The 19,123-nt window shown below is 44.9% G+C and overlaps 1 protein-coding gene across 4 annotated transcripts in view; it reads left to right on the top strand.

Moving 5' to 3' along the window:
• LOC148443271 (heparan-alpha-glucosaminide N-acetyltransferase-like) overlaps window positions 1-19,123 on the top strand; it is a 735,097-nt gene that overhangs the window by 395,792 nt on the left and 320,182 nt on the right. For 3 of the 4 annotated variants that reach the window (XM_088463038.1, XM_088463039.1, XM_088463036.1), the window contains 3 exons: window positions 4,047-4,123; window positions 5,840-5,870; window positions 8,800-8,960. In XM_088463038.1, coding sequence (XP_088319164.1) covers window positions 4,047-4,123; window positions 5,840-5,870; window positions 8,800-8,960 — 269 coding nt within the window. The remainder of the gene's footprint in view (window positions 1-4,046; window positions 4,124-5,839; window positions 5,871-8,799; window positions 8,961-19,123) is intronic. The other variant, XM_088463037.1, reaches the window with a different exon arrangement.

The raw sequence follows: 19,123 nt of genomic DNA, 5'->3' as shown, positions 1-19,123 counted from the left end.
AACATAAATGGAGGACCAAACTTTCTCCGATAAAAATAAAATAGAGAAAGATCAAGAACCACTTCCTCCTAGTGCTGAAGCTGCTGCCACTAGTCATGACATAGACGATAACATGCCATCAACGTCGTCTGCCAAGGCCGATGCCCAATGTCATAGTAGAGGGCACATACAATCCCAAATGGCAAAGTTCAGGAAAATGACCTTGAAAAAGACATTTAAATCAGCTGAAGAGAAACGTAAACTTGCCAATATGCCATTTACGACACGGAGTGGCAAGGAACGGCTAAGGTCGATCCCTAGTATGTTCATGACTAGTGGTTCAGCTTCACATGACGATGGAAGCCCTCCTCCCACTAAAAAAATCAAAAGAGTTAAGCTGGCAAAAGCACAGCGAAGAACTGTGCTTTCTAAGAAGATATCACAAATCCCCAAGGAGAGTCCAAGTGTGGTGGTGGTTGCGATGCCTGACCTTCCCAGCACTGGACGGGAAGAGGTGGCTCTTTCCACCATTTGCACGCCCCCTGCAAGTGCTGAAAGGAGCACCCACAGTCCACTTGCTGATATGCAAATTGAAGATGTCACTGTTGAAGTACAACAGGATGAGGATACTGGTGTAGCTGGCGCTGAGGAGGAAGTTGGCGAGGAGGATTCTGATGGTGATGTGGTTTGTTTAAATCAGGCTCCGGGGGAGACAGTTGTTGTCCGTGGGATGAAAAAGCCCATCACGGTCATGCCTGGGCAGAAGACCAAACATTCCACCTCTTTGGTCTGGCAATATTTCTATCCAAATCCGGACAACAACTGTCTTGCCATATGTACCATATGTAAAGGTGAAATAAGTAGGGGTAGGGACGTCAACCACCTAGGAACATCCTCCCTTATACGGCACCTGCAGCGCGTTCATAAAAAGTTACTGTCAAGTTCAGAAACTTTGGCTAAGACCGTAAGCAGTCCAGGGACACCTAAATCCCGTTGTCCTGTTGTATCCAAGCGCCTGCAAACCACACCGTCAACTCCCTCCTCGTCAATTTCCTCCTTAGTTAGGATCGGAAGTAGTCCTGCAGGCCATGTCACTGGCATGACTGACTCTCCTATCCGGGATTCCTCCGGAGGATCCTGCATTGCTACGCCTACTGCTGCTGCTGTTGCTGCTGCTGGGAGTTGTTCATCATCCCAGAGAGGAAGTAGGAACACCACTACTTTTACTAAACAATTGACCCTCCAACAGTCCTTAGCGAGGAGGATGAAGTACGACAGCAGTCATCCTGAAGCAAAACGTATAACTGAGGCCTTGACTGCTATGTTGGTGTTAGACGTGCATCCGGTATCCGCCATTAGTGCAGTGGGATTTAGACAATTGATGGAGGTAGTGTGTCCCCGGTTCCAAATCCCGTCTAGATTCCACTTCACTAGGCAGGCGATACCGAGACTGTACAGAAACGTCAGAAAAAGTGTCCTCAGTGTCCTGAAAAATGCCGTTGTACACAATGTCCACTTAACCACGGACATGTGGACAAGTGGAACAGGGCAGACTAAGGACTATATGACTGTGACAGCCCACTGGGTAGATGTATCACCTTACGCAGCAACAGCAGCAGCGTCACCAGTAGCAGCATCTCAGAAATGCCAGCTCGTTACAAGGCAGGCTACGCTGTGTATCACCGGTTTCAGTAAGAGGCACACCGCCGACAACCTCTTAGAGAAACTGAGGGAAATCATCGCCCAGTGGCTTACCCCACTTAGACTCTCCTGGGGATTTGTGATATCTGACAACGCCACCAATATTGTGCGGGCATTACATCTGGGCAAATTCCAGCACGTCCCATGTTTTGCTCACACAATAAACTTGGTGGTGCAGAATTTTCTGAAAAGCGACAGGGGCGTGCAGGAGACGCTTTGGGTGGCCCGAAAAATTTCTGGCCACTTTCGCCATTCAGCGACTGCGTGCCGAAGACTGGAGCGCCAGCAAACACTCTTGAACCTGCCCCGCCATCACCTGAAGCAAGAGGTTGTGACGCGGTGGAACTCAACCCTCTATATGCTTCAGAGGATGGAGGAGCAGCAAAAGGCCATACAAGCCTATACATCCACCTATGACATAGGCAAAGGAGGGGGTATGCACCTGACTCAAGCGCAGTGGAGAATGATTTCCGTGTTGTGCAAGGTTCTCCAGCCCTTCGAACTTGCCACACGTGAAGTCAGTTCAGACACTGCCAGCTTGAGTCAGGTCATTCCCCTCATCAGGCTTTTGCAGAAGCAGCTGGAGAAAGTGAAGGAGGAGCTAAGACGGAGCGATTCCGCTCGGCATGTGGGACTTGTGGATGAAGCCCTTCATTCGCTTTGCCAGGATTCCAGGGTGGTCAATCTGTTGAAATCAGACCACTACGTTTTGGCCACCGTGCTCGATCCTAGGTTTAAAGCCTATGTGGTGTCTCTCTTTCCGGCCGACACAAGCCTGCAGAGGTGCAAAGACCTGCTGGTGAACACACTGTCAGCTGAAGCGGAACGTGACACGTCAACGGCTCCTTCTTCATTTTCTCCTGCAACTGGGGCTGCCAGGAAAAAACTTAGGTATCCTAAGCAACCCGCTGGCGGTGATGCAGGGCAGGCAGGACCAAGTTTGGACATCTGGTCCGGACTGAAGGACCTGGCAACAATTTCTGACATGTCTACTGTCACTGCATATGATACTGTCACCATTGACAGAATGGTGGAGGATTACATTGGTGACAGCATCCAAGTAGGCATGGCAGACAGTCCATACCTGTACTGGCAGGAAAAAGAGGCAATTTGGAGGCCCCTGTACAAACTGGCTCTATTTTACCTGAGTTGCCCCCCCTCCAGTGTGTACTCCGAAAGAGTGTTTAGTGCAGCCGGGAACCTTGTCAGCGAAAGGCGTAGGAGGTTGCTTCCACAGAATGTGGAGAAGATGATGTTCATCAAAATGAATTATCAGCTCTTCCAGGGAGACCAGCCTCCAGAAGGTACAGAGGGACCTGTGGTGGTGGATTCAAGTGGGGACGAGTTAATACTTTGTGAGGATGAGGATGTACACACTGAAGAGGGTGAGGAATCGGTGGATGAGGAGGATGAGGATGACATCTTGCCTCCATAGAGCCAGTTTGTGCAGGGACACATTAATTGCCAGCTTGTTTTGTGGGGGCCCAAACGAACCAATCATTTCAGCCACAGTTGTGTGGCAGACCCTGGCGCTGAAATGATTGGTTTGTTAAAGTGTGCATGTCCTGTTTATACAACATAAGGGTGGGTGGGAGGGCCCAAGGACAATTCCATCTTGCACCTCTTTTTTTTCTTTGCATTATGTACAGTTTGGGGCCTAGTTTTTCAAACTGCCATCCTGTCTGCCACTGCAGTTTCACGCCTAGATGGGTCACGTGTTTGTGCCGCCCACTCTTGTCGCTTTGCATAGTCATCCAGCTACCTCGGTGCAACGTTTTGGACATAAAAACACTATTGTGAGGTGTGAGGTGTTCAGAATAGACTGGAAATGAGTGGAAATTAAGGTTATTGAGGTTAATAATAGCATAGGAGCAGAAAAACCTACAAATTCTGTGATTTTAGCTGTTTTTATGCTTTTTTAAAAAAAAATACAGATCCAAAACACAAAACCCAGAACCCAAAACACGGAAGGGTGGTTTTGGCAAAACCAATCCAGATCCAAAACACGAAGAAAGATCCAGATCCAAAACCAAAACACAAAACACGAAAAGTGGCCGGTGCACACCCCTAATAGAAATATATGATATTTATGGAAATATTGACTTTTATTTGGAGAATAGTGCTGTAATCGCTTATAAATGTAGAGTATTGATGTCATACATGTAAAATAAAACTTGTATATGTGAAGTCTCACTTAAGCTACATTACTCATTTTGACTCTGCGGCCTCATACTTTTATAAGTTTTATGTGGACTCTGAATAACTTGTCGGCTTCTAATATAGTGGGGAGGGAGTCTGCACATTTGTAAAATTCATGCTGTGGGCTGCCTGAAAAATTAATTAAATATTATTTTATTTCTGAACAGCTTCTCCCTGACTTTAATGGTGTTTGTCAACTACGGAGGGGGTGGATATTGGTTCTTCCAGCATGCTCCTTGGAATGGTAAGCACAATGTCCCATAAAAAAATAAGCAAAGCAGCACCTGCATCTAAAAACCTTTTAAGCAAATCAGCAATCTCCTTATTGATCCATAAGAGAAACAGAATTAATATGGACCACCATCTGCCTCGTAGGTAGGGGTATATAACAATGAACTGTGCAGTAACTTCATAAAAGCCACTTCAACAAATCAGCAGGACCATATTGATTCTGAAATAAGCTGGAGATTGCTAAATGTATTTTCTCACTACACTGAGGGCCATTATTTATTTTTGATCAGGGTTTTATTTGTTTAACCCTTCCATTGCTCTGCCACTCATTTAACTACAAGACTGTTTCAGTCACAGACTCAGGACGCTGCTTTTAGTCTCGTTAAATAGTTACACTTAGCATAAATTTCAAGTTTCTTTTCATGATAGAAAAATAACTACTGATACCACTACAGAGGTAAGGAGCCAGGTTGCACCCTTCACCTACACTCTCTGGGGGCAGCTATATTATGTGCTTAGTGTCATTATTCAGCTGATCAAGTCACTGGTTTAGATTTTGCTGGATTAAAAGTTAAACTGCACTACCACATACACAAAAGACCCTAACCGGGGTCTGTGTCATGCTGTAGTTTTCCCCAGGGCTCTTCCATTATTTTTTTTTGGGAATAGGGGTTGTGGAAGAGATTGTAACTTGTGATTGGACCTCCACCACCAATTTAAAGAGGTAAATTAAGTTGATGTTATTATTAGCTTTAATTATATGATTCCTCCAAGTGTTAGTAGCACAGTACAGAAAAACAACTACATTGCAAACACAACCACTACAAAATAGAAAATACAAATTGAATAACATGCAAAGGGATAGACTAAACAGTGAAAGATAAGACAACCGCATCAGTGACAATAAAACAGTCTAACTCAGTGACCTAGTGCCTTGGGTTGTGCAGACACCAATAATTATTGACCACAACCATGAGTGGGAGCTCACTGGGGATCCGGTAATGCTGGGAGAAAACAAGAGGGAGCAGGTTCCTGCTCGTCAGAGCTTACATACTAAACGGCTAATGTATTATTGGCTGCATTTTACCAATGATAAGCATGACTACTTATATCTCCGATATCTGCTTCGATACCCTTTTAACACACATCCCCTTAATAATTAATGTAGCAATCGGCTGTTTTCAGGGGCTGATCGCAAAAATAGCTTGTTACATCGCCCCTAAAGGAGATGCGGTCTGATTGGTAAATGAACTGGGATGGATGTGGAGATAGGCCAGAGAGCCTGGAGCTAAGAGGGTGAAAAAAGCTAATTGGCATTGAGGAATGGGTCCGTTCTAAAGGGGTATCTGAAGCAGTGCATGCCGAGTAGACAGTGATACGGCAAGGGAATGTTCCCGAGGAAGGGAGCAGCTCTGTAGAAATCTTTAATTTGGGAGTGGGAAGGAATCAATGCAGAGGTAAGGTGATAGTCACAGAAACGGCAGAGTTACCGAGGGGAATTTAATCAGGTAACAATATTTTCAGAACACCAGTTGTTAACAGCAACGTCTTGTACAAAGGTTTTGTCTCTTTATAGAAACTGTTACACAGAATTTATTTGCAAATATTGCTCTTTGTCCTATTGAAGCTGCTTGTACTCCTCTTTGTTTTAAGCCTATCATAGTGTTGTCAGTCACTCCGTTCCATTCCTATGTGTTTGAGAACTGTTCTATCATTTGTTGTGTTGCAGGTCTTACAGTGGCAGATTTGGTTATGCCCTGGTAAGTAGTTCACTTCTCCAGTGGGATTTTTTTCTCCTATTGCTAAGTTGCGCAGGTGGAGAGATTGCATTCACTCTCGCTATATGGGGGTGTAGTATGGCTCAGAAGTGCTACTCTGCATTTGGCACGGATAAGGTTGGAATGTGCACTTTTCAATGCTTTCCTTTTTATTCTGTATTCAAGTAAAACATACATGACTGTATTAGGGGTTTATTTAGTAAGGTTAGAACCATTCAGAAACGTTAGTTTCCGCATGGTTTCAGAAGCATGCAAATGTAAAAAATGTCTAACAAATAACAGAGGTTTCCTGTGCTAGTCAGCCTAATGTTACAGACCGCCTGTCCCCATTACTCTCAGGGCGAAGTGCAGTCTGGGTAATTCACCATTCTCCCAAAAGATAAGCTTGGGCCTGATAACTAATGCCCTCTTTAGAACACTATGAACAAAGGATCTCCTGAGAGGGATCAGACCGCGGAAGGGTGCAAATGTCCAGGCCAGAACCAGAAGTAAAGTAATAGCCCTATCTGCCACTTTACTGCCAACGTCTTCACTGGGACAGGCTCCTATTGGATAAAATGCTACTAACAAGAATTTGTTATCACTGCGATAGTTTACAGGGCCCACTGCCACCAGTAACAACAGAAGTGAAATGAAGTTGATGAAATAAAAACTCGCACTTAACCTTTTACAACCATTTTACGTTGCAGAGCCCATACAATATATTATAGCTAGATTTGCATTATTGTCATTTTCGGCTGTGAAATATTTTAAAGTCAACAACTGCTTTTGTTAAAATGCCCCTGCCCCCATATTCTGAGCCTATGTGATCGTTACACAAATGTACAGTTGGCTGGCAGACGAAATTCAATTTGACGGAAAGAATTAACAGCCATGAGAAAGTCCAGTATTGGCAAGTGTAACAAACACATTAATTCCAACGGCTACACAGTCTGCTTTATGTATTCCTTTATCTTTTAAAGATGTAGCAACTTCTATTACTTGTAGATATGTATGGTCACTGAGGGAAATTTGCTTTCAAAGCAGAAGTCAGTCTGTGGTTATGCTGTGTACATGAGCACATGCCCGACCCCTGGTCATCATTACCAAACCTCCCGGGAAGCCAGAAATGTAAATGGGAAGCCTGCCAGTCACTGGGGTTAGGAGGATGAAGGTTAGATCAGAAGAATGTCTAAAATGCAGAGCTTTCATCTTCTACCTTAATCACCACTACCAAATATGACACAAGAGAGGAGTCCTTTCAGTGTGATTGCAGTTATACAATAAACAGCATTAAGTCAATATTGTTATTACCGTTGATTGAATGGGTCAGTCGGAAAATTATTACCCACTTTACAACCCATTAACATCCAGGCACACATTACAGGGACAGGCATGCCACTCCAGAAACTTGCTTACTTCAATGCAATTTAGAGGCATTTAAAATCTTCTGGTAAGACATGCACTTTGTACTGCTCTGTCTCTGCTGTGATTGTCCCGTGCATGAAGCCAGCAAGCCATTTCAGCTTCTATTAGTCTCTCTCTCTATTTTTTTGGTCTCCTGGTGGCCATTTGTTTTTAATCCAATAGCAAATATCCTAAATGAGAGAAATCCTAAGAAACATGGCCCCATTTCCAATGTAATTAATATTCATTAGGTGTCCTTTTTTTAAATATGCTTACATAAAAAAATCTATATTGAAGAAAAGTAGAGACGACAAAGTGCATGGAGCACAGAAAATACATTGATATTGCTGAGGAATGATAGTTCCTAGAGAAGTATTCTCTCGAGGGTTGCTGGCTTGTACATTTTAGACAATGGAGGGGGACTGGGCAATCACACAGCTCTAGGTTAACTCACTGGCCCATCCTTACAAAGTGTGATTAAGTATAGAATATTAAATGATTTATCAAAGGGGCGAAAAGTGCTTTTGCTGGAGAAAACACTGCCTGGATTTCTCAGCTTTTGAGATATCCACCAATGAAAATCAACCTTCTTGTTGGGGAAAGCTGCCTACTAAATTGGCCCCTCGGTTGGAGAAAGGTGTGGGACTAAGATGGCTGTCCAGCTAGTTTATCATTTTTGTTTAATAGTAAAAAAAATGCATTCTGGTGACTGCTTTGGAGGTTGTGACAAACGCTGTTAGGCCTAGAGAAATGAGGACCATACAGCCTCCATAAATACTCCCAATGGCCCAAAGGTGTTTAATATGATACCGGCCAGTGGAGTATATTCCCCACTGCTCATACTGCTCCTGCTGATTAAGTCTACAAAATGGCTGCCTCCACTACGTGTATTGGATAGGTACACTTTCACAGTCAAGCAGTTTATACTGCAAGTAAGTGTGGTCAGTGTAAATCCGCTCTAATGTCCTTTGCTATCTAGCAACTGTTATTGGGAGGCATTTCTGAATTGGGTAGTACTGTGCTAAAGTTTAATAGCAAAGACATTTCTTTTATAGAAAGAAGTGTTATTATTGCTATATGTGCTGTAAATACTGTTTTTGAAACAGTATGAGAAGTTAATGCACAGTGACTTTAATGACTATTTATTAATTGAAATTAGTAACATTTAATGAATTGTAGCAGTGGTAAGAGAGAAACCTTCCGAAATATTTCAGAATTAGCCAGAGCCATTCTGAAATTCCTGTAAATGTGAAACGGTACAGTCCACCCTACACTATAACATTTAAAACATGGGTAGATGGCATACTGTATACTATATTTTTGCAATGTACAGTGTGTAATTGGAGTTACATTCACACACATACTGTAAGATTGAAGTGGTTTTCATTTGCACCTTAAAATGAAATAATGTCAAAATATAATACACTGCTACACTGTATGCTTAATTATGGTAAAATGCACTTATAATTTTTTTTACTTTAGAACCATTTAAGGATATATGAGCTTGATAAAATATTTCCTTTAGGTTTGTTTTCATCATTGGCACATCCGTGGCTCTGGCTTTCAGCTCCATGTTGAAGAGAGGAGTCCATCGTTCCCAGCTCGTACGTAAGCTGACATGGAGGACTTGCATCCTTATGGCCATAGGAGTTTTTTTCCTCAATTATGGACCAGCTGACGGTCCATGTAAGTAGTAGTATTTGTTGGGATTTGATAATATCCACACTGTGTGTCCTAAACGTTTCTCATGACACACAGTACTGACACAATTGATTATTTTAAGGAAATACAGTATATTAGCTTAATAATAGCCTTAAGGGGCCTATTCATTAGGCGACCTGAAAAACTGAACGTCTAGCGTTCAGTCATTCAGGTCGCCAGGTGCGGTGACAGCACTGAATGGCGTTCACTGAATGTCATTCAGTACAGGAGACCGGCCCCCTATCTGTGAAAATGTGAACCTGATGCTCGTCGTCAGGTTGATGAGCATGTTCAACAGATAGTCGGGGTCGGCAAGGACCCAGCGTGCATGTGCATCGCTGGTCCTTGCCGGCTATCCATTAGACGACTTTCTGTACATTCCGCTGAATCGGTCAGAAAGTCGTCTAATGAATAGGCCCCTTTAGATGAATACACATGTCTACCATACAGACACTACACCAGACTAATCAAAGGCTGCTAACTGTCGCTCTCAGCAATGAAGTAGAGATTATGCTCCCCCTCAGCCTGGCAGAACCTGCAAAATCTGACCTTAGCCAAAGTCATACTGAAAGATTTGTAATTTCTAAATGTTGATCCCGAGGATACTAACTTTCTAGTCTTCAGTATAATTATGGGCTGATTATAACTACAAGCAGTGGCAGAACTACAATGCATCGAGTGACTGAGGTCCTAAGGTACTACAAGGTTGGACCACCAATGCCTGTCTTTCTGCTGCCAAAAATTCCATGTCCTATTACATATAATTTTTTCTATTTTTGTTTACTGCCCTTGGTCAGTGCCACCAGTAATCAGTTAGAGGTATATTTATTAAAGGTCGATTGTAATCTTTTTAAAATCGATCAAAATCGATTAACATCGACGTTGTGTTTTCTGATGCTAAATCACACATTTACTAATACTTTAAAAACTAAATAAAAAATTGTCTGTTAGCAAATGTGTGATTAAGCCCCAGAAACTCAAAATCGTTTTTGATTAATTTTAAATAGATTAAAATCGACCCTTGGTAAATATACCCTTTAGAATGTTTGTACTACCTGTAAACAATGAGATGGAGTATTTGTTTGCCCTTTCCTCATCCTTACATTTTTCCAGCTGGGTCAGGTTAGTTTGGAAGTGATGATGGAAAATCAATTTTGAAATAGAATTCAAGCCTTAAGGTCAAGACTGAGCCACTGAGGGAAAACTTTTTTGTTTTTGTTTTTTTTGTCCTTCTAAGCTAGTGTTGCACTTCCAATGTGCTTTGGAGAATTATCCTGTTGAAAGACAAATGTGTAAATGCTGCTGTTGACCTTAGGGACTTTAGAGCATTTTATGTGTTCTTCAAGGCAATCCTGAAGGAACTAAGGCAGGGGTTCCCAACCACAGTCCTCAAGGCACACTAACAGTCCAGGTTTTAGGGATAGCCATACTTGAGTACAAGTGACTTAATTAGTACCTATGCTATTTTGATTTAACCATCTGGTCACAATCATGGATATCACTAAAACCAGGACTGGTAGTGTGCCTTGAGGACTGAGGTAGGGAATCACTGAACTAAGGGCTCGATTCAGACCTTCACGCTAGATGCGTTCGCACGCTGCCAAAGTATGCAAATCCGCGATCGCACAGTAAGGCATTAGCACGCCCACTATGTCTTGGCGTGCGATTACACTGTGTATGCAGATGCCTACCAGCCTTTCTTAAGACGTCCACTTGCGCACGTCATCTCCAGGAAGTGTATGCAACCATCGGTAACATCGAGTACCATTGGATGCATACTCAGCACTTGTGGTAGACCCTACCCTACGGCATGCACTGCGAGAGCTTCAGAGTAAAAATCAGCCAAGTTACATGTACTATGACGCTGCATCTTAATTATGCATACCTCTGAAATGGCGTTAAGACGCTCAGGCACGCCTGCGTTCGCACCACCACTCCCCCGTTTCCAGAGACCAACCCCTGTCACCACTCACAAGTGGTTCATCCTGTCACTCAAGCCAGCGATGCGTCTATACACAAGGAGCGAGCGCTTCGCGATCGAACAGACTGGTTTGCGCATGCGCACTGCGATGCGTATACATGCGCAAAATGCAAACATCGGCAGGCTGCGTGCGAACGCATCCTAGCGAGCCGGTCTGAATCGGGCCCTAAGAACCACATCTTTTTCACCGGAGCCTACTAGAATGAATCTCTTATATAACATAATGCTACTTACTTCCATGTAGTATCCTAGATTCAAGAGTAGTTTTAAAGCAAAAAAGTATAATTCAATGGGAATTAGCCATATGTCTTAACTTTGACTACAAAACTAAATATAGAACTGTGTTGTAAGTAATTTATGTCACGTTCCGGACACTTAAAACCACCCTTTCACCTCTCCGGTGCCAGGCTAGCGCTGATGTCCGCTCGTGCTGTGCATCACTCCCGGATTGCACAGAGGTCCGCTCACCTGCGTATCACTCCTGGCTGGTGCTGAGGTCTATTCCTGCCCCATCTGCTCAGTGTCTTGTCACTGAGTATGGAGATGGCTCTCCATAGTCACTTGCTCACAGCGTGCCTCCTCAGCATGATGGTACACAAACTGCACGCCAGAACAATAGTATGGGCGCAGCTATGTTGAACTCAGCTGACTCTCCCCCACCACTCAGAGGGCCTCATTCAGAGGTGGTCGGAGGATGCAAGCGGTCGCTCAGAAACTGGGCGGCCACTTGCATCCTGACTGCCCGCCTCTGTTGCGGTCGTTAGGCTGTGGGTTAACACCCACAGCTCTAACGACCGCTCGGGTGATGGTCGCGATTGTCAGAGACCATCGCGACCATCGGGGCTTATGACGAGACCCTAGGGTAGGGTCTCACTTGTCATAAGCCCCGGAGAGCTTCTGGCTCTGTCAGAGCCGGAAGCTCTCCACTGACATCACTAGTGGGGCCTCCCCCAAACGGCAGGCGTTCCCATGGCCGGGGGGGTGGCAGCCTCCGTTTGGGCTGCCACCCCCCCGGCCCGCCTTCCAAACGGGGTGAGCTGTCAATCAACATCGACAGCTCACCCCCTTTGGAAAGAGACCCGCTGCGACCGGCGCTGTCGGTCGTAGCGGGTCTCACGCATGCGCACGAGGGAGCCGGCTCCCTCGTGCGCATGCGCACTGGCAAAATATCGAGGCGGACGTGCGGTCGCAGACCGTACGGCCGCCTCTGAATAAGGTCCAGAGTGCTGCTCCCAGACCAGCTAATCACAGCATCCAATCCCTGGGGATAAATTCCATTTCCTGACTGGCCTCTGTGCCAGTACAACGTCGCTTCTTGCTGAAGTTACAGCTCAGTACTGAGCTTCCAGGTACTCTGTATCTGAATTGTCCCAGTCCGTTATATCCAGTTGCTAGATCTGGTAAACAAGTCTCCTATACCATCTTGTACACCAGTCTGGTTTAACCATTGAGACTTGTTCTTACAGCAACTATCGGTTCCAGCCTATACCTTCAACCATCGGTCTCCTCCGATGCTTCCAACATTGGACTCTTATCTATTAAGTTTATCAATTCATTAACATCGGTCCCAGCTGATCAAGTTTCATTAACATCGGACTCTTATCAATTAAGTTCTTCAATTCTTCAACAATGGTCTCAAACCGATCAAGTTAATCAATTCTTCAACATCTGATTCAATACCATCAAATTCTTCAAATCATCAACAACGATCTCAAACCGATCCAGCTCTCAATCCAGCATCATCGGTCCCAATCCGATTCTGCTCATCCATTCAGTATGATATATTAAGGGGGTCATTAAGACAAACTCGCGAGCGGCCGTACGCTCGCAAGTGGGTCGATGGTCCCCACTGCGCATGCGCACGACGGAGGGAGCTCCGTCGTGCGCATGCGCGAGACCCGGCGAGCAAAGGACTTTCCATCGCTACGGGTGTCGCACCAAAGGGGGTGTGCTGTCGATATTGATTGACAGCACGCCCCCTTTGGTGGGCGTGCCGGGGGCGTGCCTGCCAGACCGTCTGAAGCCGGCCCCACTGACATCACTAGTGATGTCAGTGGGAGTGATTTTGGCTCTGGGCTTGTGGTTGAGAAATCCGACCACAGGGTTTCACTCGCAAGTCCGATGGTCGCGATGGTCAAGACCATCGCGACCATCTTGTTGGACGCTCGTATATGCTGTGGGTGGTCACCCACAGCTATTCGAGCGTCCAGGAGGACGCTCCATATTAATGGAGGAGGGCGTGATTCAGAGCGAGCGTTCTGGTCAGAGCGTCCGGCTCTGAATCAGGGCCTAAGTTCCATTCCAACCTGTTGTTCATAAAAACATTCTATTCCTGTTCTGGCCTTCGGGCCCATCATCCACTGCCGTATCTCTACCTCCTCACATCTATACATGAGGAAGTCTTGGCTCAAGCCACCCACGTTCACCCACGCCTCTCAAATCTCCTCTTCAGTCTCCCATGCCTGTTCCAACACAAAATCAACCCTCAGAAGTGACAATTTATTTTCACTTAACTGGCACTTCATACAGTACATGTTGACTCTTCCCATTCCACTTTATACTTCATATCATACAAATCCTAAATACATTGGACAAGATAATCCCCTTACCATTGGTCCCCAGTATACTCAAAATGTCAGTTTTGAATTCTAGCCCACTTAAAATGAAATTAGCGGATTCGCAAATGTTCCTATCTCTCACCCTATTTCACTAGTTCCTTTTCACACAATGCTTATGAGAACAAAGTTCTGCAGAGTCGAATGCAAGTCAGTTTAGGGGGTATCATGTATTTGCACTGCTTAGGCTCCAGAGTCGAGCATAAGTATTGAATAGGCTTTACCTCTCCACTTGCAGCTGAGGGGGCGGAACTGGGCTGTAACGTGCATTCTCACCTGGGCATTATTCAAACAGGGCATATCAATGGAATTGTGGCAATGCATAAATGCACCTTGGATAGGGATGGTGCAAGTGCAGACTGATAATGGTGATGACTGGTATAAAATCCAGCATCCTGATGGGGGAAGCTCAGCCATAGAGATGCCTTCAGCACTCACTTCAATTCATCTAAATTGCCATATTAAGACTTCATAACTACTGCGCCATTTTCAAACGCTGACTATCTGCTCCCTGTATCCTTAAATTCAATTAACTCTGGTCTACAAAACTTTCACAAACCTCTCGAATCTCATCAGTTGCGTAAGTTCATCCCAGATGTCCGGAGGCAAGTTACAATTTGGTGCACCCCCCGACCCATCACAGTCGCTGACACTGTAATGCAGCAGTTCGCATGCAGACAGGCTATAGATAGACGAAGGCAATAGCTGATGGTCTGACAAGGAGCTCTCCACTAGTGTATGGTGGCTTCTCAGGTGCTGGGAAGGGGTGTCATGTATTGGGCGGCCGTGATGGTACACTGTGGAGTGAATATGTTGTGGACAATGGAGGAGGTGCCCCTTCAGAGCTGGAGCCCGGCGGCAGGCACCTCCATTGTCTCCCATAGTTCTGCCCCTGAATCTCATCTTAAAAATCTTCTGCTAATATGGATGACGTCTATGCTGATGTGAAGATCACCTTAGGAAATGTGTGGTATTTATTCCTTCGTACTCTTCATCATATGGCTATGTGAAATGCATAGCAGCTGAGCAGTTGAAGTTACGAAACAATTTGGTTTAAGTTGGTCTTTGTTTTGTTTTGCGTCCTACTGTCACAACCAGGGTTTCACGGCATGGTGGTCGACGGGTACTACCTGTGAGGTCGCTGTGGCGCTGGTGTTTGGCGAGGGGCATTGGCTGTGCATGGTTCTGTGTGGGCACATTGTCACTCTGTTACTCTTTCACATTGTCACTCTGGGCTGGTGAGGCCTGGTGGTGCTTCCGTTCCGTCCGGCATGGGTGCCGCCATCTTGCCTCCGGCCATGTGATTCAGTTTCCAATCCTGGTGTGTCACGTGCTCTCTCCATCCAGTCACTGTGCGGCACTTGGTATTTAGGGAGGTCCAGAGCCTCCCTTCATTGCCAGTGCAACGTGTTTCTTAGCGACAGCTGAGAGTTCCTGTGCTCATTACCTGCCTCCTTGGAAACACTACCTAGCCTGTTAACCTTGCCTGCTCCAACCGCTGGACTTCCCCTGCACCCTCCATTTACCTTCCTCCTGCCTGAGTACCTGAGTCTGCTGTCACCCTGCACCTTGCCTCCACTTGCACTCTGCTGGATTATGGCCCTGATTCAGAGCCGGACGCAAGTGGCTGCTCGTTCGCTCCGAGCGATGTTTGCCCAACTGCGCATGCGTACGGATCGTTATACGCATGCGCGAACCACTCAGTGCGGTCGAAATTCATGTGCTCGCAAAATAGCGAATGCCTAATAATTTAAGTGACAGAAAGAGGCGTATGTGGGTGGTAACAGGGGAAGATGCTTGAAAACGGGGAGAGGAGATCCGATCGCAGGCGTGCTTAAAGGTCAAAACGGGCGTTTTACGGGTGTGCATATTTAAAACAGCAGCGTCATTGACCACGTCACTGGGTTCTTTTATAGCCAGAACTGCTCGCAAAATTGTGGGAGCAAAAACCAACCACAAGAATAGCGAGCAGTTCATACCCTGGTCGATGTACTCGATTAATCTAATAAATAGCGGACATGACGTAGGATGCGAGCGGCCAGGGGGCGTATTTTTCCAAAAAACAAACGCAAGTTTTGTTCGCTCGTTCAGACCTAGAGGCGTGAACAGACCGCAAACAGCGAACGGTTCATTTGAATAGCCACCCCTTGTTTTAGAACGAACGACCGCAAATAGCGAGTGGCTCTGAATGAGGGCCTATATCTCCTCTGCCTGCATATTATTTCAGCTCACCATACCTGCATACTGGACTGTTTCAAGCCTGTCACTATCTGGACATTCTCCGATTTGCTTCACTACAGTTCCCAAGTGCACTTCAGTGCTTTGCCTGGACTTTTACTTTTGCCATATTTATGTCTACTAAACCGCTCATTAAAAGTTCCACCTTTTCATTTACATCTGCTTCTATCACCACCCCGGGTCCAACAAAATCAGAACCTCACACCTCTTATGAATCTTCAAGAGCTGTTTTTTTTTGTCTGTAACCACAAGTACTCCCAGCCTGGGATCGGCCATTACCCACCGCGGCGCCGGCTTACCCTGACTAGCCGCATAGTCAGACGCCAGGTGCAGCGGCGGGTGACATGCTGAGTATTATCTCCCCGGGCCCTTTTTCACTTCCACACAATCCTCCATATCAGAGTTACCGCGGTGGCAGTCATGGGCGCAGCCATGTTGCCTTTCTCACCTGACCAGACCCTCCACCAATAGTAGCCTTGCCAGCTCTCAGCTGACACTCTCCTCCAATGGATGGCTACCTAAGGGTATAAAGCAGAACATCAGGAAACAACTTCTCTTCTCCAATAGCTGCTAGCTTCAGATCGCTGTTCCAGGCTCCACGCTGTTGTATCCTCAGTGTGCTTCATCAGTCTCTGTGATATTCTCCAGTGATATTCAGCATCAGTCACTACTGATACTCTACAGTGATATTCAACATCAGTCACTACCAATACTCTCATTCAACATCAGTCACTACCGATGTTCTTCAGTTATATTCAGCATTGGTCACTATCAACATTCTTCAGTGATATTCAGCATCGGTCACTATTGACAATTTTCAGTGATATTCAACATCTGTCACTACTGTTATTCTTCAGTGATATTCAACATCAGTCATTACCAATATTTTTCAGGAATATTCAACATCAGTCACTACCGATACTCTTCAGTGATATTCTACATCAGTCACTGCCGAGACTCTCCAGTGATATTCTATATTGGTCACTACAGATATTCTTAAGTATTGTTCTATATCAGTGATTACCGATATTCACCATTGATAATCTCCAGCCAGTCCGTTTTCTTTCCTGGGTCCCTGATCAGGGGGCCGCTACCTGCTCATTGGCGCAGCTAAACCCATAGTCCCAATTGGAGGGGTCACTGGTGAAAACCACCAATGAGTTAAACTCCGCGCCTCTGGTCAGGTCTCGTCAACACCCGGAATTAGCTGATGAGGAAGTCATATGTACTTCCTCCTCATCTACTGCTGCCTCCCCACCTAGTTACCCTGACTCCCAGTCCTCTGACTAGAAACCTCAAGGGCCAGGTCGTAACACTCCCAGCATTGGTGTTACTGTATCACAAATTTTCTAACTGGCGCCAGTCAAAATCTGTCTATAAACTGAAGGGAGTCTGTAAAGCAGTATATTAATGTATGCATTTAAAACAAAGGAAATGATCTTACAATTGTGCCATTGCAGACTTGATTTAAAGAGTTATGTAGGTAATTATAATGTAATTAGATAGCTCTGTGTTTAGAGCGTGTGGGCAATATCACACTGACCATTCATCCTGATTCATAAAACACTCCTACCTCTGCTACTCTGCTAGCTTAGTGATGGTCATGCAGAGATGTAAGGGTGAATAAGCATAATACAGTGTTTTGTCTTTGCGGAACATTAAGTTATATTAATGTATAGCCCCACGATAACTGCATATCTCTATCTCCGCTGTTTGCAGCAATACAGATTTAAGTGTGCCATTATTTAGCAATCTGGGACAAGGGGTTTCTTCTCACAGGCCAGCTTAACGAGGCCAAAAAGGTGTTCCTGCAGTATGCACATGCGCATTGAGCTTTTACGCAGGGGGAATCTTGCAAATCCTCACCAGTTTTACAAGTACCCCATAGATGGGTAATGGAAGATACCATCTTTCCTAGCGACGGAAGAATTGTTTTCTAGTCATGTGGTCAATCAGGTTCTTGAATGATATATAAATCATCTCTTTATTCCATAGTGTGAAGTGATGGCTATACTTTCCCTCTAGAATACAATGGGCCTGATTAAGAGATGGACACTGTTGGCATCGCTTACGCTTCTTTGGATGCAGCAGCGATCCTAGCATATGCTAATGCAGCAGGAGTTGTCTGATGACAAAAGACGCCTCCTGCCAGTATTGCAGATCTGGGTGCTGTGTCCAAAGATGTAACATCGCGTTGCCGCAATCATCGTCCATCTGAGTAAGCTTAAGCTTAATAAGACTGGGCAGTGGAACTGCTCAGCAGGAACCAGGAAATCTGTGTTGGATGACACAGACCCTGGCCTTGGCATGCCTACATAATGGGGGTGACACAACACTGCTTTGTGAATCGACCACCATCACTGCCCCCTCCCCAGCCCCCAAACCGCCACAGCATGTCAATGCTGAGGCTTTGGGGGAACTGCGTGCAAACTTGCAGATGGAGGCCCGCACATGCTCAGCACACCACCTGCACCGTCCTCCCACCATCAGAGATATACGGATGTGTCCTCTTACACCTTTCCTTGTTTGCTTCATTTGGCACTAGATGCTTAGCCCGGCTAAGATGCTCCACCAGGAGTAGCAATTGGATACATTCTAATTTATTTTTTTTTGCTGCAAAAGAATTTGTATAAAGTAACAGATTAAAGTAGCACATTTTTGGCGTGGCCAAATCACAGAGTTTGTGGCATGGTAAATTTGGCCATATGACTAGATTTTAGGAAAGGTTTATGTGGACACGTCTATACACAAACCATCGGATTTGCGTACATCTCTGATTGAGGCTCAATGTAAGAATTATGGATTCATGCTTTATTATTTTTAGTTTATTTGTGTTTCAAGATTTCCCTCTGTTTTCATTAGGACATACATAGTGGATTGTCTGAGATTTGTTGAGGGATTTCATGATTATGTATATGTAACAAAAAAGGGAATAAGATTAAAATTTGTGAGGAAATTACTTTAGTTGTATTTACATGGGTGTCTGGTCCATGTCATCATCCCTCAGATATTAAAGTTGGGAAACGTGGTTGTATTGCAGAATGTTAGTGAAATACATTAAATACCCCCTTAAGATTGTAGTCAGGCCCAAATGTATTTCCATCCATAAAATTAAATTAAATATTTATTTCTTTACTCTTTCTTTACTAATTTAATCTGGGTTTGGGATATTAGGACTAGGGATGTGCGCCGGACCATTTTTGCCGGATTTGGATTTGGTTCTAATTCGTCGTCCGGCTTTGGATTTGGATTTGCCAAACTGCGGTAACTGGATTTGGATTTGGATTTTTTTACAAAAATTGACAAAGAAAAGC

The sequence above is a fragment of the Taudactylus pleione genome, unplaced genomic scaffold (genome assembly GCF_031769625.1).
Source record: "Taudactylus pleione unplaced genomic scaffold, aTauple2 ptg001314l, whole genome shotgun sequence".
In the NCBI taxonomy this organism is placed as follows: Eukaryota; Metazoa; Chordata; class Amphibia; order Anura; family Myobatrachidae; genus Taudactylus; species Taudactylus pleione.
Note: the sequence above shows the minus strand (reverse complement) of the source record. Positions and strands in the feature narration are given on the sequence as shown.